A 23,057-nucleotide genomic window follows, 5' to 3' on the forward strand; every position below is an offset into this window, starting at 1 on the left:
TTCTTTTTTGAGATGGAGTCTTACTCTTGTTGCCCAGACTGGAGTGCAGTGGCACGATCTCGGCTCACTGCAACCTCCACCTCCCGGGTTCAAGCGATTCTCCTGCCTCACCCTTTTTTTTTTTATTCTTTTTCTTTCTGTCTTCCTGGATCTTGATATTTAGGGTTTGTTTTTTCTAAACAGCATGCATTTTATTTAACTTGTCTCTGTTTTCTTCTTTTTTTTTTTCCTTTTTTATTTTTTTTGAGACAGAGTCTCACTCCGTCACCCAGGCTGGAGTGCAATGGCATGATCTCGGGTAGCTGGGACTACAGGCGCCTGCCACCACACTCGGCTAATACTTTGTATTTTTAGTTGAGATGGGGTTTTACCATGTTGGCCAGGCTGGTCTCGATCTCCTGGCCTCGTGATCTGCCTGCCTCGACCTCCCAAAGTGCTGGGATTATAGGCGTGAGCCACTGCATCCAGCCCTTGGCTACTTTTTATATTTTTAATACAGACAGGGTTTCACCATGTTGGCCAGTCTGGTCTCGAACTCCTGACCTCAGGTTATCCGCCCTCCTTGGCCTCCCAAAGCGCTGGGATTACAAGTGTGAGCCACCATGCCTAGCCCAATCATAGTTATTTTAAAGCCCTTGTTTCCTAACTCCAATATGTGGCTTATATGTATTCTGCTTTGACTGTTAGCTTTTTGCATGGTTATTGATCACTGTTTCCTGCTGTGTCCTGTATCTCGTGCTCTCTGACTGTCAGAGGTATGCCTCAAAGGACTGTTGGGGTCTATGTCTAAGGACTGTGGGGGGGTCTATATCTAGGGACCATGGGGGTCTGTGTCTCAGGACTGTGGGGGTCTATATCTAAGGACCATGGGGGTCTATATCTCAGGACCGTGGGGGTCTATATCTGGGAACGTGGGGGTCTGTATCTAAGGACCGTGGGGGTCTATATCTAAGGACTGTGGGGGTCTGTATCTCAGGACTGTGGGGGTCTATCTAAGGACCGTGGGGGTCTATATCTTATGCTTCCTGACTGTCAGAGGTATGCCTCAGCAGACCATGGGGGATCTATATCTCAGGACTGTGGGGGTCTGTATCTCAAGACTGTGGGGATCTGTATCTCAGGACCGTGGGGGTCTGTATCTCAGGACCGTGGGGGTCTATATCTCAGGGCCCTGGGGGTCTTTATCTAGGGACCATGGAGGTCTATATCTCAGGACTGTGGGAGTCTATCTAAGGACCATGGGGCTCTAGCTGCTCTCTTCCAACAGCGAGTGGGTGGCCCCCCTCTCTAGTGCAGACAGGGAGAGGAGCTGAACATTTCGTCTGCCCACCTGGTTAGGAATTGGGCCACTGCAGTCACTCGTCCCTCTGTGTGACTCTCCTGGAGTTTTGGTTAAGAGTCTGGCCAGTCCGTGTCTTCTCGTCCCTGAGCGGCTGTCAGAGAGCCACTTCTTCCCCTGAGCTATTGCAGGCTTAGCTCTTTAGTGGTCTGCTCAGGCAGCTTCAAAATCTGGAAAATGTCTTAAGGGCCAGATTAACCTGTGCCTGAGGCAAGACCCCTTCCTCTAGAAAAGCTTTGTGTTCTAAGCTCCACAAGGCTACACGAGACTTCAGTGCATCTGCGGAGGCCTCAGACCTCACTTCCTAGCCTCCCCAGAAATGTGCAGATGTCCCAGTTTTCTACCCCAGCCCCTGTGATTGCCAAGAGCCCTGCTGGGTATTTCTCCCAATAGAATTCCTCTTCCCCCGTCGGACCGAGGCTCAGCTCATACTCAGCACTGGTTAATTCCCTAAAGGGAGAAAAGCTGACATTCAGTTCATCTTGGAAGGTCTCTCTTTGAATGTTTTCATCTGGTTCTTGTTGCTTCTACAGTTCTCCAGTGTCTTTTTTATAGATACATTTTTCTAGTATTTAAAAATTGTGGGCTGGACGCGGTGGCTCACGCCTATAATCAATCCCAGCAGTTTGGGAGGGTGAGGCAGGCAGATCACCTGAGGTCAGGAGTTTGAGACCAGCCTGGCCAACATGGTGAAACCCCGTCTCTACTGAAAATACAAGCAAAAAACAAAACAAAACAAAACCAAATTAGCTGGGTGTGGTGGCTTATGCCTGTGGTCCCAACGACTCAGGAGGCTGAGGCAGGAGAATAGCTTGAACCCAGGAGGCAGAGGTTGCAGTGAGCGGAGATCGTGCCACTGCACTCCAGCCTGGGCAACAGAGTGAGTGAGACTCCATGTCAAAAAAACAAAACAAAACAAAAAACTGTGGTAAGATACATATGGTAGGATTTCCTGAGGTTATTTATTTATTTATTTATTTATTTAATTTTACCATCTGAGTTCTGTAATTAATGTGGCCTTCTCTGGTTGCTTCCATATACATCCCCTCTGGAATGTCATATTTACATTCTTCTGGCTTCTTTTTTCTTTTTCTTTTCTTTCTTTTTTTTTTTTGAGACAGAATCTCACTCTGTAGCCCAGTCTGGAGTGCAGTGGTGTGATGTCAGCTCACTGCAGCCTCCACCTCCCAGGTTCACACCATTCTCCTGCCTCAGCCTCCTGAGTAGCTGGGACTACAGGCGCCCACCACCATGCCCGGCTAATTTTTTGTGTTTTCAATAGAGACGGGGTTTCACCGTGTTAGCCAGAATGGTCTTGATCTTCTGACCTCGTGATCCACCCGCCTCAGCCTCCCAAAGTGCTGGAATTACAGGCACGAGCCACCGCACCCGGCTGCCAGTATCTTTAATTCAGACTGCCAGCTTCCAGAACCCTGAGAAATAAATACACTTCTGTTGTACATGCCAGTCCATGGTGTTCTGTTACATCAGCCCAAAGAGAATAAGACCACATGGTAACAGGCCATGATGACCCCCCAGTGATTGCTTTTGCCTGATCAAGGCAAGGCACCCCCGCCCTGAGCCAGATGCTGGGAGGGTGTGGTAGAGGCTGCATGGCGAGGGACTGAGCCAGGTGGCTGCTGGTGCTCCTGCCTCTGACCACCACCATGTGTCCAGGATCCCTGCTGGCCAGGGCACCCACTTGCAGCTCCAGTCTGGTTCAGGGCAGGTGTGTATGGTTCCCAGGGGACCCAGTGCAGCCACAGATGCCCCCCACCTTTCTCGAGAGGGAAATAAACAGATAAATATACCAAGACAGCTACGGGGTGCTGGGTTGAGCGGTTTATTGGATGTTTAAAGGACAGAGATCTGAACTCCTAGTGACTGCAGAGTGAGCAAGCACCCTGAGTTGTCCTGCAGGGATGTCCATGCTGGATGCGGTGCCAGCAGGCAGGGCTTGGGGACAGGCATTTGCTGCAGGTGTCGGGTGGGGGGAGGGAGGGGCTGGTCTCCAGATGCCTGGAAGAGAGGCCTTGAAAGTCATTCTTCTTGGATGCAGAGGCCCATGGCATTTCTTGGTAGAAGGTCAAAGAGAAGTATTCATGCTTGGCAAGGCAGGAGGGTGGGAGATAGGGCAGCGGGTGGGGAAGGAGAGTCTGGCTCACTAGGTGCCAGGAAAAGGAGGTAAAGGCTGGGCAGGAACCCCTGGCTCCTGACCAGGAATGGCCATGGTAAGAGTCCTGCAAAACCAAAATCAGATCTTACACTGGCAGCACACGGGAACACAGCAGCTGGACTGGGAGCAGCAGGGTTTGCAGCAGCTGGACTGGCAGCAGGATGACCCACAGCCTGAGGAGCAACAGGGCTTGCAGCAGCTGGACTGGGAGCAGCAGGGTTTGCAGCAGCTGGACTGGGAGCAGCAGGGCTTGCAGCAGCTGGACTGGGAGCAGCAGGGCTTGCAGCAGCTGGACTGGCAGCAGGATGACCCACAACCTGAGGAGCAGCAGCAGGGCTTGCAGCAGCTGGACTGGGAACAGCAGGGCTTACAGCAACTGGACTGGCAGCAGGATGACCCACAGCCTCCCTTAGAACCCCCACAAGAGCCACAGCTGGAGCAGGAATAGGCTGGGACACAGCAACACACAGGCTTGCAGCAGCAGACAGGCACACAACAGCCAGAGCCACAGCCCCCACAGCCGGAGCCACAGCCCCCACAGCTGGAACCACAGCCCCCACAGCCGGAGCCGCAGCCTCCAGAGCAGCCACAACAGCCCATGGTTCTGGTGGATTGAGGGTGGAGCAGGTGAGAGGCAGGTGCAGGTGTGGAGCTCCCTGAGCCTGGGCTCTTTATATCCCTGCCCAGGGTCACGTGTGAGGCTGGGCACATGGTCACTTCCTGGTTCCTGTTTGTGCCATTTTTAGGGCCCCTTTTTCTTGTTTCCCCTAGAAATCCGCCTCTTGGTGTATGGACTGCTCAGCAGGCCTCAGCTCTCTTGCTGAATCTGTGTCCAGACTTAAAGGAGGCCCCCAAGGGTCTAGCCTCTCCCTGTCACATCGGATTTACAAAAGCATCTGTTTTAGGCCAGGCATGGTGCTCACACCTGTAATCTCAACACTTTGGGAGGCCGAGGCAGATGGATCAATTGAGGTCAGGGATTGCAGAGCAGCCTGGCCAAAATGGTGAAATCTCATGTCTACTAAAAACACACAAATTAACTGGGTGTGGTGGTTCACATCTGTAATACCAGCACTTTGGGAGACCGAGGCAGGCAGATCACTTGAGGTCAGGAGTTCAAGACCAGCCTGCCCAACATGGCAAAACCCCATCTCTACTAAAAATACAAAAATTAACCAGGTGTGGTGGTGCATGCTTGTAACTCCAGCTACTTGGGAGGCTGAGGTGGGAGAATCGCTTGAACCCAGGAGGTGAGGTTGCCATGAGCAGAGATCACACCTCTGCACTCTAGCCTGGGCAACAGAGCAGGACTCTGTCTCAAAAAAAAAAAAAAAAAAAAAAAGTCATCTATTTTAGTTGAACAGATGGTATAAAGAGTAATGTATTTTAAAAATGTGGCCGGGCGCGCTGGCTCAAGCCTGTAATCCCAGCACTTTGGGAGGCCAAGATGGGCAGATCACAAGGTCAGGAGATCAAGACCATCCTGGCTAACACGGTGAAACCCCGTCTCTACTAAAAAATACAAAAAAACTAGCTGAGCGAGGCGGTGGGCGCCTGTAGTCCCAGCTACTCGGGAGGCTGAGGCAGGAGAATGGCGTGAACCCGGGAGGCGGAGCTTGCTGTGAGCTGAGATCCAGCCACTGCACTCCAGCCTGCGCGACAGAGCGAGACTCCGTCTCAAAAAAAAAAAAAAAAGTAAGAATAAACCCACTCAACGTGGGAAAAATGGCGTAAATAAATGAAGTCTCCGTTCATCCATCTTTCCATATTATTTCTGTCCCGCCCTAATTTCGTGAATTTGGAATTTACTAGTCTCATGAAGGTCTTCACACTCCTACTCAATATGTATGTTCCTTTAAAAATGTTTTGTGGCCAGGCGCGGTGGCTCATGCCTGTAATTTCAGCACTTTGGGAGGCTGAGGTGGGCGGACCAATTGAGTCCGGGAGTTCGAGACCAGCCTCACCAACATGGTGAAACCTCGTCTTTACTAAAAATACAAAAATTAGCCAGGCATGGTGGCGTGTGCCTGTAATCCCAGCTATTCGGGAGGCTGAGGCAGGATTATCGCTTGAACCTGGGAGGCAGTGGTTTCAGTGAGCTGAGATCGCACCATTGCACTCGAGCCTTGGCGACACACCAAGACAGTATCTCACCAAAAAAAAAAAAAAAAAAAAAAAAAAAAAAAAAAGTTTTACATGCTGAAGACTTTATGTAATGGGTATCACGCTGTATTTCTCTTTCTGTAAATTGCTTTTGAAAAAAATAGGTGCTAGGCTGAAGAGATTTTCTCTAGGGGATACATATGGTTCTAGTTCATTTTCTCCCATCTCCAAATATACATTTACTTACCTATTTACTTGATGGACATTTTGTTTCCTTTTTGTTGCTATTTCAAGCAAACTGCAACTTTCTTGCCCAAAGCGCCTCCTGGGGGTGTGGGTGCCCGAAAGTTAGAAGGTTCTTGTGACCAAGCTGTCCTCCCAAGGGGTCCTCCCAGCCAGGTGCTGTCCAACCAGCATTGCCAGAGAGCTCCTGTTTCCTGGCACCTCCACACAAACTTGCAACTGTCAACTTACACCCTTAATGTGGGTGTGTCACTGTGGTTAATCCTCCCTCTTCGTGGTTACTAGCGATGCCGTCCCTCTTTCCATATGGTCACCCGGCGTTCGAGTCTCGTTATTTAATGTCCTTGGCCCACTTTACAAAATTGAGATAGTTGTTATTATCATTATTATTAAATTTTGAGATGGAGAGTTTTGCTCTGTCTCCCAGGCTGTAGTGCTGTGGTATGATTTTGGCTCACTGCAACCTCCGCCTTTCAGGCTTAAGCAGTTCTTCTGCCTCAGCCTCCCAAGTAGCTGGTATTACGGACATGTGCTACCACGCCCAGATAATTTTTGTATTTTTAGTAGAGACGAGGTTTCACCATGTTGGCCAGGCTGGTCTCAAACTCCTGACCTCAGGTGATCCACCTGGCTCGGCCTCCCAAAGTGCTGGGATTACAGGCGAGAGCCACCGCGCCTGGCCGAGATCATTATTATTTTTATTGGTGTCCGAAGTTCTTTGAATTTTCTGGATTTTTTTTTTTTTTGATGGAGTCTTGCTCTGTTGCCAGGCTGGAGTGCGGTGGCGTGATCTCAGCTCACTGCAACCTCCATCTCCCCGGTTTGAGTGATTCTCCTGCTTCAGTCTCCCAAGTAACTGGGATTACAGGCACATGCCACCACGCCCAGCTAATTTTTGTATTTTTAGTAGAGACGGGGTTTCACCGTGTTGGCCAGGCTAGTCTTGAACTCCTGACCTCAGGTGATCTGCCCACCTTGGCCTCCCAAGGTGCTGGGATTACAGGTGAGAGCCACAGCACCTGGCCTTCTGTTTCTTCTTAACATAGATGTCATTTATTCTAAGTTTTTCAAATGTATTGGGATGTACTTTTCATAGTTGCCTCTGTTTTTGGAGATGGGATCTTGCTATGTTGTCCAGGCTGGGGTGCAGTGGCCATTCACAGGCAGCATCATAGGTCACTGCAGTCTTGAACTCACTTCTAGCCTCAAGCGATCCTTGGCCTCTGAAGTAGCTGGGACTACTACAAATTAACACATTTGACTACTATAAATCCCTACCGTGTGCCACCACGCCCGGCTTAGTAGCCTGTTAGTTATTTTTAATAGCTGCTAAATTTGTCATTATTTGCTTTCTTTTCTTTTCTTTCTTTCTTTTTTTTTTGACAGAGTCTCGCTCTGTCACCCAGGCTGGAGTATAGTGATGTGATCTCGGCTCACTGCAACCTCTGCCTCCCGGGTTCAAGCAATTCTCCTGCCTCAGCCTCCCGAGTAGCTGGGATTATAGGCACCTGCTACCTTGCCTGGCTAATTTTTGTATTTTTAGTGGAGACAGGGTTTTGCCATGTTGGTCAGGCTGGTCTCGAACTCCTGACCTCAGGTGATCCACCTACCTCGGCCTCCCAAAGTGCTGGGATTATAGGCGTGAGCCACTGTGCCCAGCCTATTTGCCATTTTTCATCCCTGCTTCGTGTTATACATGCTCGTTCTCCTGCCCAGCCCTTTTTTTTCTCATCAGTTTTGCTAAATATTGTTGATTTTTTTTGTCTTTTAAAAGACCAGATTTTGGTATTGTTGATTCTCTTTGTTGTGTGTGTTAAACATTTTTATTTAGTTCTGCTCATATCTTTATTTTCTCCATTGTTCTTTTTGTACTTTCTCAACATTGTGAGTGTCGGGGTGCGTGACTGTCTGCTGGACGTGGGGTCAGGCCAGGAGGCGTGGGATAGGGAGTCGCTACCATCCGGGCTTCCTGTCTCTCCCTCCTTCCTTCCCTCCCTCCCTTTCCTGCAGTCATTTTCATCCAGCTTCTTTCAGCCTTTCTTCATGCTTTCAGGTGAGGGCTGTGTCTTGTGACTACTGTGGGGCTGCTTTAAAAGCTCCCATATTTTGGAGTCTCTGTGCTTTACCTGATGCGCTAAGCCCCTGGGGTTTGCTGTGATTTTTGACATATGTGGGCTGCTCCCCACCACCCTTTGCATTTCACCGTCCTGTGGTAGAGATTCCTTCCCCTCTTAGATGGAGTTTTTATTTTTTTAATTTTTTAATTTTTTTAATTTTTTTTTTTGAGATGCGGTCTCACTCTGTCTCCCAGGCTGGAGTGCAGTGGCGTGATTTCGGCTCACTGCAAGCTCCGCCTCCTGGGTTCCCGCCATTCTCCTGCCTCAGCCTCCCGAGTAGCTGGGACTACAGGCGCCCGCCACTGCGCCCGGCTCATTTTTTGTATTTTTAGTAGAGACGGGGTTTCACTGTGGTCTCGATCTCCTGACCTTGTGATCTGCCTGCCTCGGCCTCCCAAAGTGCTGGGATTACAGGCGTGAGCCACCGCGCCTGGCCAGATGGAGTTATTAAGCTTCTGTTTTTGTTTTTGTTTTGTTTTGCTTTGACTGACTTAGAAGTTATATACTCTATTCCCATTTTAAGCAGCAACCTTATACATTTCATGTGTATTTTTAAGTAAAACATTGTCTACACGTGATGGCCCTCTCTTCCTCCTCTGCTGAGAGTCTTGCAGGGAGCTGGGACAGCTCCTTCCCTGCCCAGCTCCTGCGACCTCAGCTGTGGGCGTTTCTCTAGCGTCTTAGCTCCTCCTACATTGCTCATTATTGTTTATTTACAATCAGTGTTTGCATAAACTCACCACACAGCCACTATCAACTCTAGGCGTGGTTCTTGCTTACACCATTCTTCTTCCTTCCGGGCTCAACTTCCTTCTTCCTGAAAACATCCTCTGGAAGTTCCGTCTCAAGCATTCATCAGTGGACAGCCTGCGGTTTCACATGGAAGTGGCTTGTTTCCTGCTGCTGGGCTCAAGCCGTCCTCTCTCCTCAGCCTCCCCAGTAGCTGGGACCACAAAAGCACCACGCTCAGCTAATTTTAATTTCTGTGTAGAGATGGGGTCTCTCTAAGTTGCCCAGGCTGGTCTTGAGTTCTTGGGCTCAAGCAACCCTCCTGCCTTGGCCTCCCAAAGTGCTGGGATTACAGGCGTGAGCCACTACTCCTGGCCTGCCCTCACTTTTGAATAATGCTTTGGTTGGGCACAAAATTCCTCAGTGCTTGAAAGACGTCACCAGCGACTGTTTCGTCTGTTGCTGCCATCAGTTTCTCTGCCCCTCTGCTGGAGTCCCCAGCCTTCTGAGTCCGCTGTGGAAGCTGGAGTCCCTGGCCTTCCGTGTCCACTGTGGAAGCTGGAGTCCCTGGCCTTCCGTGTCCACTGTGGAAGCTGGAGTCCCTGGCCTTCCGTGTCCACTGTGGAAGCTGGAGTCCCTGGCCTTCCGTGCCCGCTGTGGAAGCTGGAGTCCCTGGCCTTCCGTGCCCGTTGTGGAAGCTGGAGTCCCTGGCCTTCCGTGCCCGTTGTGGAAGCTGGAGTCCCTGGCCTTCTGTGTCTGCTGTGGAAGCTGGAGTCCCTGGCCTTCCGTGCCCGTTGTGGAAGCTTGAGTCTCTGGCCTTCCATGTCTGCTGTGGAAGCTGGCTTGCACATTTGATTCTTCCACCTGCTTCACGCCACGTCCTTCTTGGACCAAGGGTTCCAGTTTCCACCTTGGGAGACTCTTCCAGTCTCACCTCTCCTGAGTCTCTCTCAGCTCTAGTTGGACAAATGTCAAATCTACTACATGTCCCCATGTGTCTTTTATTTATTTAGTTTTTATTTTTTGAGATGGAGCCTCGTTCTGTTGCCCAGGCTGGAGTGCAGTGATAAGATCTCAGCTCACTCCAACCTCCGCCTCCCAGGGTCAAGCAATTCTTCTACCTCAGCCTCCCGAGTAGCTGGGATTACAGGCGCCCATCACCACGCCTGGCTAAGGTTTTTGCATTTTTAGTAGAGAAAGGGTTTCACCGTGCTGGAGGGTGGTTTCAAACTCCTGACCTCATGATCTGCCTGCCTCAGCTGCCCAAAGTGCTGGGATTGCAGGCGTGAGCCTCTGCTCCCGGCCCCCATATATCTTTTTTTTTTTTTTTAAACAGTTTTATTGAGATGAAATGCACATATCATATAGTTTGTCCATTTAAAAGTCCACAATCTGGCCAGGCACAGTGGCTCACACCTGTAATCCCTGCACTTTGGGAGGCTGAGGTGGGCGGATCACCTGAGGCCAGGAGTTTGAGACCAGCCTGGCCAATATGGTGAAACCCCGTCTCTACTAAAAATACAAAAATTAGCTGGGCGTGGTGGCGCACGCCTGTAATCCCAGCTACTTGGGAGGCTGAGGCAGGAGAATGGCTTGAACCTGGGAGGTGGAGGTTGCAGTGAGCTGAGATCTTGCCACTGCACTCCAACCTGTGCAACAGAGTGAGACTCCATCTCAAAAAAATAAATAAATAAAAGAAGACCTGGATAAGTGGAGAAACATATCATGTTCATGGATGGAAAGTCTTAATATTAGCCAGGCGTGGTGGCACATGCCTGTAATCCCAGTTACTCGGGAGGCTGAGGCAGGAGAATTGCTTGAACCCTGGAGGTGGAGGTTTGCAGTGAAATGAGATCGCACCACTGCACTCCAGCCTGGGCAACAAGATTGAAACTCCGTCTCAAAAAAAAAAAAAAAAAAAAAAAGATGAATCATCAGCTGGGAGAAGATATTTGCCATTTGCCATATTTATAACCACTAGAGGCTAACACGAACCCTGAAAATCAACAGAAGAGGACAAGAGGCCCAGTGGAGAAGTGGGTAAAGCATAGGAAAGGACCGCCCACAGATGGCTGGTGAGGACACGAAAAGACCTTCGACCTTGTTTTTAATCAGGGTTAAGCAATGAAAACAAAACGCCACTCATTTTTGAAGACAATGAAAACCCCTGCAGTCTTGCTGAAGAATATCGCGTGGTACGTAGTGAGAGGAGTGAGCAGCAATGGCTAACTTGCGGCATACAGCCGGAGTCATTACGTGACTTCTGCTTTTCAAGCCCGTACAGTGTAATGGGGTCCATCCATCACACAACTATACTAGCTCTGTACACGGCCTTGAGGAGGAGCAATCTTTTTGGTAGTTGTAAATTGCATTTTTTTTTTTTTTTTGGTATGGCCTTTTGATTCTGGGAAGCACATTCATTCTATGGCTATTGACTTTTTGGATCATGAAAGCATCATTGCTTACCGAAGAAGAAGATGTAGATACGGCACTGGCTCAATGCTTCAGTCACCTTCCTTCCAAAGCAGATGCTTCTCAAGAAATCTGGGGCTGGGCGCGGTGGCTCACGCCTGTAATCCCAGCACTTTGGGAGGCCGAGGCAGGCGGATCACGAGGTCAGGACATCAAGACCATCCTGGCTAACACAGTGAAAACCCGTCTCTACTAAAAATACAAAAAATTAGCCGGGTGTGGTGGCGGGCGCCTGTAGCCCCAGCTTCTCAGGAGGCTGAGGCAGAAGAATGGTGTGAACCCGGGAGGCGGAGCTTGCAGTGAGCTGAGATCGCACCACTGAACTCCAGCCTGGGCGACAGAGTGAGACTCCATCTCAAAAAGGAAAAAAAAATCTGTTCTCCCAGACTCCCTGTTTCAGCATCCCACTCATCAATCATCGAAAACTCGTTCACTAGGTTCACCACTACTGGGTGTTATGCTGAGGAACAAGGATATTCATCACGGGGGATTCTATGGCAGCAAAGAGCTCAAAAAAGGGTGATGGATGTGGGAAAGAGGGGGCAGGAATCTAGTGGAACGCACTTCAGTGGCCAGAAATAATGCGTTGTATTTTCATGTGGCAATACATGCCAAAAGCACTAGATTTGCTTAAAGGGCGAGAAACAGAACAGAATTTATAACCATCATGAGTGTAGATAACATACACAAGGCTGGACGCAGTGGCTCACGTCTGTAATCCCAGCACTTTGGGAGGACCAGGCAGGTGGATTACTTGAGTCCAGGAGTTCGAGACCAGGCTGGGCAACATGGTGAAACTCTATCTCTACAAAAAATACAAAAATTAGCCGGGTGTGGAGTGTGTGACTCTAGTCCCAGCTACCTGGGAGGCTGAGGCAGGAGGATCGTTTGAGCCCGGGATGTGGAGGTTGCAGTGAGCTGAGATCGCACCATTGCACTCTAGCTCCAGCTTGAGCGACAGAGCGAGACCTGTCTCAAAACCAAAACCAAAACCAAAAACATACACATTGAAAAATGTTACATATTTGTCATGACTATATGCAAATATATGTAAATAACGTATGGAAGATGAATTGGAAGGATACCTGCAAAGACAGATGCCTACGGGTGGAGAGGATGATGGGACTTGGGATAATGATGGAGAAAAAAGTTAAAACAACCTCTATATAGGACTCATTAGCTCAGGATTGTGATCTAGAAAATTCTCAGCACATGTATGATGCATAAATATGTACATATTTGTTTTTTCTTTTTTTTTTTTTTTTGAGATGGAGTCTTGCTCTGTCGCCCAGGCTGGAGTGCAGTGGCCGGATCTCAGCTCACTGCAAGCTCCGCCTCCCAGGTTCACGCCATTCTCCTGCCTCAGCCTCCCAAGTAGCTGGGACTACAGGCGCCTGCCACCTTGCCTGGCTAGTTTTTTTTTTTTTTTTTTTTGTATTTTTTAGTAGAGACCGGATTTCACTGTGTTAGCCAGGATGGTCTCGATCTCCTGACCTCGTGATCCGCCCATCTCGGCCTCCCAAAGTGCTGGGATTACAGGCTTGAGCCACCGCGCCCGGCCGGTTTTTTTTTTTTTTTTCAGATGGAGTCTCGCTCTTGTTGCTCAGGCTGGAGTGCAGTGGTGCAGTGTTGGCCCACTGCAACCTCTGCCTCCTGGGTTCAAGCGATTCTTCTGCCTCAGCCTCCTGAGTAGCTGGGATTACAGGCGCACCTCACCACGCCCAGCTATTTCTTTTGTTACTTTTAGTAGAGACGGGATTTCACCATGTTGGTCAGGCTGGTCTCGAACTCCTGACCTCAGGTGATTTGCCCGCCTTGGCCTCCCAAAGTGCTGGGGTTACAGGCGCGAGCCACCGCGCCCGGCCAGGCCTTTGTTTTTATTTTGCCTACTGTTAGTATAGCCTTCTTTGCATGTTATGTCTTTTTCTAACCCCCACTTTTTTTTAAGTTTTTGAATCCTTATGTTTTAGATGCAACTTTTGACTTTACATATAGTTACACTTTTTTTTTTTTTTTTTTTTTATTGAGACGGAGTCTTGTTCTGTCGCCCAGGCTGGAGTGCAGTGGTGCTATCTCAGCTCACTGCAAGCTCTGCCTCCCGGGTTCACACCATTCTCCTACTGCAGCCTCCCGAGTAGCTGGGACTACAGGCACCTGCCACTACACCCAGCTAATTTTTTGTATTTTAGTAGAGATGGGTTTCACCATGTAGGCCAGGATTGTATCGATCTCCTGACCTCATGATCTGCCCGCCTCAGCCTCCCAAAGTGCTGGAATTACAGGCGTGAGCCACCGCGCCCGGCCAGTTACCCATTTTTTAAGAAAACTAGTCTAGCAATCTCTCTATATAAACTAGAGCATTTTATCCGTTTACTTGTAATATAATTACTGAAATATTTGGGTTTAAAGTCTATGTTCTTAGTCTGAATTTTCTATTGCATCACCTGATTTACATTTCTTTTTCTCTTCTATTCTTTTCAATTAGTGCTTTTTTATTCTAGTTGTTTATGTAATTGTTTGACTATCATACACAACTTTGGTTAGGAGTCTTGGATCTTTGCTTCTTTTCCATTTTTGTCCTTGTCTCTCGAATCCTTTTTAGCTCTTCATTTCTTTTTGGTTTTTAAAATTTATTCTACTTTTTTACTCATACATTTGTCCCATTTTAGACTTTATTTCTAGAGTGATTTCTTTTAACTCGAATTTTCTCTTGAGTAATGTCACCTCATTTAGCAATTCTTCTATTTATGGCTTTCGTTGTTCATTTATGTCTCTTTTTTTGAGATGGGGTTTCACTCTGTTGTCCAGGCTAGAGTGCAGTGGCAGGATCACGGCTCACTGCAGCCTCAACCTCCCAGGCTCAAGCGATCCTGCCACTTCAACTTCCCTAGTAGCTGGGATTAGAGGCACACACCACCATGCCCACTTAATTTTTAAAATGTTTTGTAGAGATAGGTGTCTCACTCTGTTGCCCAGGCTGGTTTTGAACTCCTGGCCTCAAGTGATCTTCCTGTCTCGGCCTCCCAAAGTGCTGGGATTACAGGTGTGAGCCACCGCGCCCAGCCTTATTTATGTCTGGTATCATTTTCTTTCATTGTTCATTAGCTCCTTTGAAAACCGGAGGCTACCACTGTGATCTGTTTCACAGCAGGCTTCCTACTTTCTTCCATTGCCTGTGGGGACTTACCGAGGGCCCTCGCACCCACTCTCCACTAGAGGGAGGAAAATCTTCCCTGTTTCAGGAGCCAGATTCAAAATTCATGCTGTGCTTCTCCAGCACGCACCTGTTGGCTCTTTTGAGGTTTCCCTGTTTTCGGCTCTGTTAGATGTTTCTTTGCTTTCTCCTACACGGACACTGAAACCCTGGGGCACTGTGACTCTGGGAAATTTATCCCCACCTTCTTGTACTTTGAGGTGCACCTGCTTTTTTTCTTAAGACACCATCTCACTTTATATTGCCCAGGCTGGAGTTCAGTGGTGCAATCACAGCTCACTGCAGCCTCAGACTCCCAGGCTCAAGCCATCCTCCCGCCTCAGCCTCCTGAGTAGCTGAGGCTACATGTGTGAGCCACCATGACCAGCTTACCGGGGTTTGTGTGAGTCTCCAGCGTGCATTTTCAGTTTTGTTACCAAGTTGCTCCGTGTCCTGTGGGCTGTGGGAACGTACAGGGCTCAAATGCAATGACCGCTGTGTTCCTGTCTGCTGCCACCTTCTGGAGTTTCCCAGTTTGGATTTTTGAGTAAACTGTCTTAAGTGGCATTTCCTTTTAGCGTCGTGAAACTATCAATAGTCATGTCCCCTAGCAAGACACACCTTTGACACACTTTTATTCCCTCTCCTAAACGTGGTTGAAATACTCTAAGCCTTTATTTCTAGATTATTTCATTTCTCCTTACATTGCATCTCTTTTATCTCAGAAATTTGTCTTGGAAATTCCCACTGTGTTCTTCCCTGGCATTATCAGCAGTGGCTTAGATCTGCGGGCGTTCCGTGGGTGCTCATTTCTCACCAGCGCTCCCTGTGTGCTCTCTTCCCTCCACCCTTTCCCTCCGGGTTCGCTTGGCTAGAGATCGTCCTCAGATCACTCTTGTCCCCTCCTCCCCAGTGCGTGATTTCTAAAGCCTTGCCTGTGTCACCGATCAGAGAACAGGCTCAGCGTGGTGGCGCGTCACCATGAAACAGATGGACTTGGCTTAGGTTCCCCAAATGTGTCACTTCCCAGGAACTCCCCTTTCCTGCCGGGAGACTGAGCGCTGAGCATGCCTTGGGCCATTCTATAACTTCCTGGTTACTTTTAGTTATGGAAAGCCCGTTGACTTCATAATTCTAAAAGGCTAATTTTGTGTTTGAATCAGAGGTGCCCTGTAGCTCGGGGTGCTTCACTCCTCCCTCCCATGACCTTGTCCTGCCTGGGGTCCTTCCGAGGCCCCAGAGGAGAGTGGGAAGCTGGAAGCCACGGGTCTTCTGCAAAGCCCTGCTTGGCTGGTCGTCAGTACTCAGGGCCTGCCTGCCCCTCTGTGCCTCTAGGGCAGGCACTGGGTTGAGCCTTCCCCTGTAAGCAGAGAGTGTGAAGATATCTGAGGCTGAGACGAGGGAAGAAGGGAATGGCAGGTTTTTTTGTGAATGCACCAGGCCTGCAGGCAGGCATTTCCCAGCTTAGCTGACAGATGAGAACACAGAATCAGTCACTGCACAGGAAAGGGGTTGGACAGAATTGCACCAAGCATGCAGTTGATTTACAGACATGAGAGGCTTTATTGCAAGGAAATTCATTCATTATTTTGTTTTTTTTTTTTTTAAACAGATGGAGACAACAGGAAGGAAGGGGGCCTTCCTGGTTACAGGTGGCCACAGGAGAATAGGCAGCGGCCCAGGAGGATCCAGGGTCCCAGTGGTGGTTGAGAAGCTGGTTTTTAGTGATCACTCAGGAATGTCGACCTGGCCTTGTGGGGTCAGACCTTGCATCTCAGTCAGCCCAGGGAGAAGAAGATGGTCCACACCCAAGTGCAGGGAACACCGTGGCAGTCGGCCGGGCACCCGCTTCCAGGCAAGGACACCTCCTGCATCAAGGAAACACGTGTTTCCGGAGTGAGGAGGCTGAAGGCAGGGCCCAGAGGAGAGCCGAGCTGTGGAAGGAGGTGTGTGCATGGATGGTGAGCTGGAGAAGGTGCAGGTGCCTCAGGGAGGATGTGTGGGATGAACTGATTCAGGGAAACCATAACAAATGCTTTCACCAAACAGGAGAAACCTGAAGGTCTGGGTCCAGAGCCTCAGATCTTGCACTGGCAGCACACGGGGACACAGCAGGTGGACTGGCAGCAGCAGGGTTTGCAGCAACTGAACTGGCAGCAGGATGACCCACAGCCTGAGGAGGAGCAGCAGGGCTTGCAGCAGCTGGACTGGCAGCAGGATGACCCACAACCTGAAGAGCAAGAGCAGTGCTTGCAGCAACTGCACTGGGAGCAGCCAGAACCACAGCCCCCCTTGGAGCCCCCACAGGAGCCACAGCTGGAGCAGGAACAGGTTGGTACACAGCAGCACATGGGCACACAGCAGCCGGAGCCACAGCCCCCACAACCGGAGCCACAGCCCCCACAACCGGAGCCGCAGCCCCCACAGCTGGAGCCACAGCCTCCAGAGCAGCCACAGCAGCCCATGGTTCTGGTGGGTTGAGGCTGGAGTGGGTGGAGGAGCAGGTGAGAGGGAGGTGCAGGTGTGGAGCCCCCTGAGGCCGGGCCCTTTATACCCCACATAGGAGCACACCATCGTCTCTGTCTCTTTTCGGTTGCTGTTTACACAGCTCCTGGAGGTATGTCTTGATTGTTTTACTTTGGCTATGTTGACATTTTCTGGATCCAAGTATGAGCTCTTCCTCCTGAGATTATTTCCTTGTGGAATTCATACTGGAAGGAAAAACAGCTCGAACGCTGGCTCACCTCAGGAGGAAGTGCAGCCTCCTCAAGGTCTTAGGCTCTGTCCCAGGTCCTGACTCTGACTCTCCCTGGGCCTTTGAGCAGATCCAATCAGCCTCCAAGCCCCAGCTTCCTCTCCTGCAAAGGGGAGCTAGCAGCACCAGCCTCTGGGGGTTGCATGAGAATCACCTGAGATTATTCATGTATTGCGTCCTTTGCAATGCCCCAACTCCCCATCCCTCACTCTCAGGCAGGGTTCCATCTTGGCAGGACTGGGTCAATGTTGCGGATTTCTGATGTTCCACGCTGTGAGACGCCCTCCCTGCCCCCAGAGCAGTGCCGGTCTCTACCTGATTCCTGCTGATGCCCCCAGGGATGTGGTGTCTTCTTTGTGGCAACTGTGGCTGAGGATGGAAGGGTTCTCAGCATTGGGGAAGGAATGCATCCTCTGTTTACCTCCTCCCTATTCCTGGACCAGTCCCTGTGGGCAGGGCGATGGGCTCTGTGATTACAGAAGGGAAGTTCACACAGCACGGTCTTTGGGGACATGTGAGAAGAGCTTCCTGCTGCTTTGGAACTGTTGTGTGGACAGGTTCTTCTCTTGGAGGAAAACAAAGCTTGGAGCAGAACTTGAGGGGTGGGGGAGGGACCATGATGGGTACAAAGAGCAACCAAGGGACAGGAAGGATACTCCAGCCAGGAGGCAGGGCACCAGCGACAGCGTGGAGGCTGCAGGTGCAGGAACCCGTCAGTATGGTCCACACACAGATGCGGCTCAAATGTGTGAAGAGTGGATGTGCAGGCTTACAACCTTCCAGTGTGCCTCAGCCAACATGGGGTGAAACCCAAACCCCTGACACTGGCCCATGCACCTCTCCAGCTGGATTTGACCATGGCCTTGGCCACCCATCGTTTCAGAACCAATCAGCCCAAAGCTCAGTGGATCAGGAGTTCAGATCTGGCCCTGGATGGTGGAACAGGCTGCATGATGCGTGGGGTCTCAGCTGGGAAGGTACCAATGGCTAACGATGGCAGCATGGCTTGGCTGGGCTGTATTTTGGGACCTCAATTCTGGCCGTCTGCAGGGTTCCTTGGTTTTTCTCTCAATTGTGTCAGCTGGGGCTGACTTGTCCAAGATGCTGTGTTCACACACCTGTGGGATGGCTACAACAGGTGAGGCTGGACAGATCTCCCTCTCTCCCCCACCTCAGGGCCTCTTCCCACGGCTGGCTGGGGCTTCCTCACAGCATGGTGGGCTCAGGGCAGCTGTACTTCCTACGAGGTCACTGGAGCAGAGGCTGGAAGGTACCTTATGACCCAGCCTAGGAATCGTAGAGTATTTACCTCTCCTCAAGTCACTAAGGCCAGCCCAGATTGTGGAGAGAAGAGAAAATCCACCTCTCCACGGGAGGAGAATGACTTGGCATCATCTTCAAACTGCCTCAATCGTTCTTCATCCAGCCCCGGATTGGTGCCCGGGACACACCGCACTCCTCCTTACTCACGTCCTGTGTGCTGGCGGTTCCTATACGGAACAGACTCACCCAGGACCACCCTGTCCCTCCTGTCTGTCCAGCTCAGATCCACCTCTGACACCCCATCCCCAGATAGCCACCCCCGCCACCTCGCATTCTCTGCTTCATTATTGATTCCCACGATGCCAGACTGGCTCTGCTCTCACCCTTGTTTGTTCTTGGAGGTGTGCATCCCACCTCAGGGGAGTGTGAGCTCTGCAGGGATAGCGGCCTTATCCCGCATGCAGCCATGCGGCTCTGTCACCAACACCTGCACACACTCCATAATCGTCATTGAGAGAGGGAGGTGTCAACTGAAGAAGGACGAGGTCATCAATTTGGAAAGGAGCACTTTACTTCTCACAGAGCGCTGCGAGCTGAGTGTGGCTGTTCTGACCGGCTGGGAGGCACAGCCTCTGTAGGAAGCTGGAAACAGACACTTTGAGGGAGGGAAGAAGACTAAGGCAGAGATCTACACTGAGCGGGGGTGGGGGGGGGGGGGCGGCTGAATATGCATATTCAATAAGCTGTGGGAGGGGCATGAATATTGATGAGAGGAGAAAGCAGTTATATGCACAATTGGGCTTCACATCTCTCCATGTGCAAAAACCAGAGGAGTTAACCTGATCTGAGGGTGGAGTTTTGGGCCCTCTGATGTCAAAAGGTGAAGCAGCGGACTCGGAAACCGTCCCTGCGCCTCTTCCCTGGAACGGCCAGGGCCTCTCCGTGGGGGTCTCCTATCAGGAAGAAGAGAGGGGCAATGTCTGGGGTTCACTGATCTCAGCGGCGCAGTCTCCACAGGGTACGTTCCTGTTTTCCCTGAGGTGAGTGTCAGGCTCCTGAGTCCAAGCTAAGCCGTTGTGTCCCCTGTGACCTGCACGTACACATCCAGATGGCCTGAAGCAAGTGAAGAATCACAAAAGAAGTGAAAATGGCCGGTTCCTGCCTTAACTGGTGACGTTCCACCATTGTGATTTGTTCCTGCCCCACCTTCACTGATCTATTAACCTTGTGAAATTCCTTCTCCTGGCTCAGAAGCTCCCCCACTGAGCACCTGGTGACCCCCACCCCTGCCCGCAAGAGAAAAACGCCCTTTGATTGTAATATTCCACTACCCACCAAAATCCTCTAAAACTGCCCCACCCGTCTCCCTTCGCTGACTCTCTTTTTGGACTCAGCCCGCCTCTACCCAGGTGGTTAAAAAGCGTTATTGGTCACACAAAGCCTGTTTGGTGGTCTCTTCACACGGACACGGATGTGCATGACAGTGAGCGACCTGAGTCATGGCTTGCCAGGAAGCAGGAGAAGGAGGCAAGTCCAGCCTCACCTCATAGCCAGGACCTCAGCTTGCAAGGTTTCCCTGTAAACCAAACATAAAATGCTAAGGCCCCTCCCCGACCATCTGAATGGACTTCCTCCTCAGCCAGGGTTTTTAAAAAATTTAACCCGAGGAACTATGATGGGCAGTGGGGGTCAGCCATGCCTCATTCTACCTCTCCGGCATTAACATCCTCACAGACTTTAAGTCCGATAAGAAACGTTTCGGCTGGGTGCGGTGGCTCAAGCCTGTAATCCCAGCACTTTGGGAGGCCAAGACCGGTGGATCATGAGGTCAGGAGATCGAGACCATCCTGGCGAACACTGTGAAACCCCGTCTCTACTAAAAAATACAAAAAACTAGCCGGGCGAGGTGGCAGCGCCTGTAATCCCAGCTACTCGGGAGGCTGAAGCAGGAGAATGGCATAAACCCGGGAAGCGGAGCTTGCAGTGAGCTGAGATCCGGCCACTGCACTCCAGCCTGGGCGACAGAGCGAGACTCCGTCTCAAAAAAAAAAAAAAAAAAAAAAAAAAGCGTTTTACCACCTCTTCTCTCTGAAGCCTGCTACCTAAAGGCTTCCTCTGCAAATGACAACCTGGGTCTCCACGATCCTTTATCCTTACCCAGACATTCCTTTCTGAGGACCCCAGGTCTTTAGACAAACTCAACCAGTTGTCAACTGGAAAATTTTTACATCTACCTGTAGCCTGGAAGATCCCCACCCTTCAAGTTGTCCCACCTTTCTGGACCAAACCACTGTATTGTCAACGAAAAGAGTCAAACTCTGTAAAATATTTGGAGAGATTTATTCTGAGCCAAATATGAGTGACCCTGGCCCGTGACACAGCCCTCAGGAGGTCCTGAGAACATGGGCCCAAGGTGTTTGGGGTACAGCTTGGTTTTATACATTTTAGGGAGGCAGGAGACATCAATCAAATACATTTAGAAATACAGTGGTTTGGTCCGTATTTGCGGGACTACTTGAAGCAGGTGGGAGGGGAGTGGGGGCTGGGGGGTGGGAGGGTTCCAGGCTACAGGTAAATTTAAACATTTTCTGGTTGACGATTGGTTGTTTGTCTAAAGACCTGGGGTAGATAGAAAGGGAGTGTTCAGGTGAACGTAAAGATTGTGGAGACCAAGGTTCTTTAAAAGTCTTAACAGTGGCTGGCCTTAGAGACAAATGTTTAAAGGGTGCTAGACCCTTAGGTCATCTCTTTAGGACTGGGAGGGCCTGGAAGAAAAACACCTAGCTATGTTAATAGAGATTCTTTCCAGATGCAAATTTTCCCCCACAAAGGACAGCTTTCAAGATATGGCAAAAAAAACATGTTTGGGGGAAAATATTTTGATTTTCTTCCTTGCCTAGCAATGTTATGCCAGAGTCAGGTTGGAAAGTAAGTCACAATATATAGGGCTAAACAAAACCCATCTGATGAGAGTTTATGATTTGTAGGGCATGACCAGACCCCTAGATAGGAATTTGAGCAAGATAAAAAAAAAAAAAAACAGAGTTTAGTCCTTAGTATTTCTTAAACGTATTTGATTGAAGTCTCATGTCTCCGTAAAATGTATAAAACCAAGCTGCACCTGACCACCTTGGGCACCTGTTCTCAGGACCTCCTGAGGGCTGTGTCACAGGCCATTGGTCACTCATGTGCAGCTCAGAATCTTTTCAAATATTTTACAGAGTTTGACACTTTTTGTTGACACTCCCTTGGCCAAGAGGGGTCCGTTCAGTCAGTGGCTGGCGGGGGCGTGGTTAGGATTTCCTTCTGATTTCTCGGGGGAAGGCTCTTGCTTCTGTCTGCTGCTCATGTGCTGCATGAGTTCCTCCGGTTGGCAGCTGGGCTTGAAACCGCCTTTGCAAAGCTGTGACTGAGATGGTGAGAGATCTAACTTAACTGACTCCACCTTGCTTCTAACCTCCAAGCTGTGCTTGTTCATTCCTGGGCGTTGGCTGAACTAACTTTGGGAGAGATTCAGTTTGTAGTTTATAGTTTAAACAAAGACAGTAACAACCTTTTCCCAAAGCAGACCTCCTTCTTGCCTGGGGATTAGACTAACATTAGCCACAAGATTAGAAATTGTGGTTTAGGAGTCACATAGCCGGGGGTCATTTACAAGATTCTGACCCTCCCTGCACTTGACAGATCAGGTGACACCACCCAGATCAATAAACTGGCTCATCTGATCTTGTGGTCCCCACACAGGAACTGACTCAGCACGAGAAGATGGCTTTGACTCCCAGTGACTTCATCCCTGACCAGACAGCACTCCTGGCTCCTGGCTTCTCCCCACCCAGCAAGTTGTCCTTAAAAACTCTGCTCCCTTGGCACATCTACACCATGGAATACTACGCAGCCATAAAAAAGGATGAGCTCATGTCCTTGGCAGGGACATGGATGAAGCTGGAAACCATCATTCTCAGCAAACTATCACAAGGACAGAAAACCAAACACCGTATGTTCTCACTCATAGATGGGAGTTGAACAATGAGAACACCTGGACACAGGGTGGGGAACATCACACACTGGGAACTGAGTGGGGGTGGGGGACTGGGGAAGGGATAGCATTAGAGAAATATCTAATGTAAATGATGAGTTGATGGGTGCAGCAAACCAACATGGCACATGTGTGCATATGTAACAAACCTGCACATTGCTCACATGTACCCTAGAACTTAAAGTATAAAACAAACAAAAAAACCCACCAAAACCCAAAAAAGCTCTGCTCCCCAAATGCTCGGGGAGACTGATCTGAGTAATAATAAAACTCCGGTCTCGCGTACAGCCGGCTCTGCGTGAATGACTCTTTCTCTGTTGCAATTCCCGTGTCTTGATGAATCAGCTCTGTCTAGGCAGCGGGCAAGGTGAACCCCTTGGGCGGTTCCAGGCTCATGGCTTCGTTGGTTAGATTCAATTCTATGGGCTTCAAGTGCTAGAGGTCAGGAAGGGACACTTCCCTTGAGCAGATCTGCGATCTTGCTCACAGGGTGTCTGTCCATTCTCCTGCCTTCCTCAGACAGCAGCAGTCCCTGTGTCTGTCCTCCAGGCGGCCCTGGGCTCCCTGGAACTCCTCCACCTGCAGCTGCTGTGACCTGGCTGTCAGGGTGACCTGGCTCTCCTCTCTGACC

The 23,057-nt window shown here is 50.0% G+C and overlaps 1 protein-coding gene across 1 annotated transcript; it reads left to right on the plus strand.

Moving 5' to 3' along the window:
• The first annotated feature begins 14,860 nt into the window (after positions 1-14,860).
• On the plus strand, positions 14,861-22,754 carry LOC140713214 (uncharacterized). Its single transcript, XM_073022679.1, has 4 exons — positions 14,861-14,905; positions 16,043-16,318; positions 16,422-16,703; positions 22,135-22,754. The coding sequence occupies exons 1-4, from the start codon at positions 14,861-14,863 to the stop codon at positions 22,411-22,413; spliced, it is 882 nt and encodes a 293-aa protein (XP_072878780.1). The 3' UTR covers positions 22,414-22,754.
• The last annotated feature ends 303 nt before the right edge of the window (positions 22,755-23,057 follow it).

This window comes from Chlorocebus sabaeus, chromosome 1 (genome assembly GCF_047675955.1).
Source record: "Chlorocebus sabaeus isolate Y175 chromosome 1, mChlSab1.0.hap1, whole genome shotgun sequence".
NCBI lineage: Eukaryota > Metazoa > Chordata > Mammalia > Primates > Cercopithecidae > Chlorocebus > Chlorocebus sabaeus.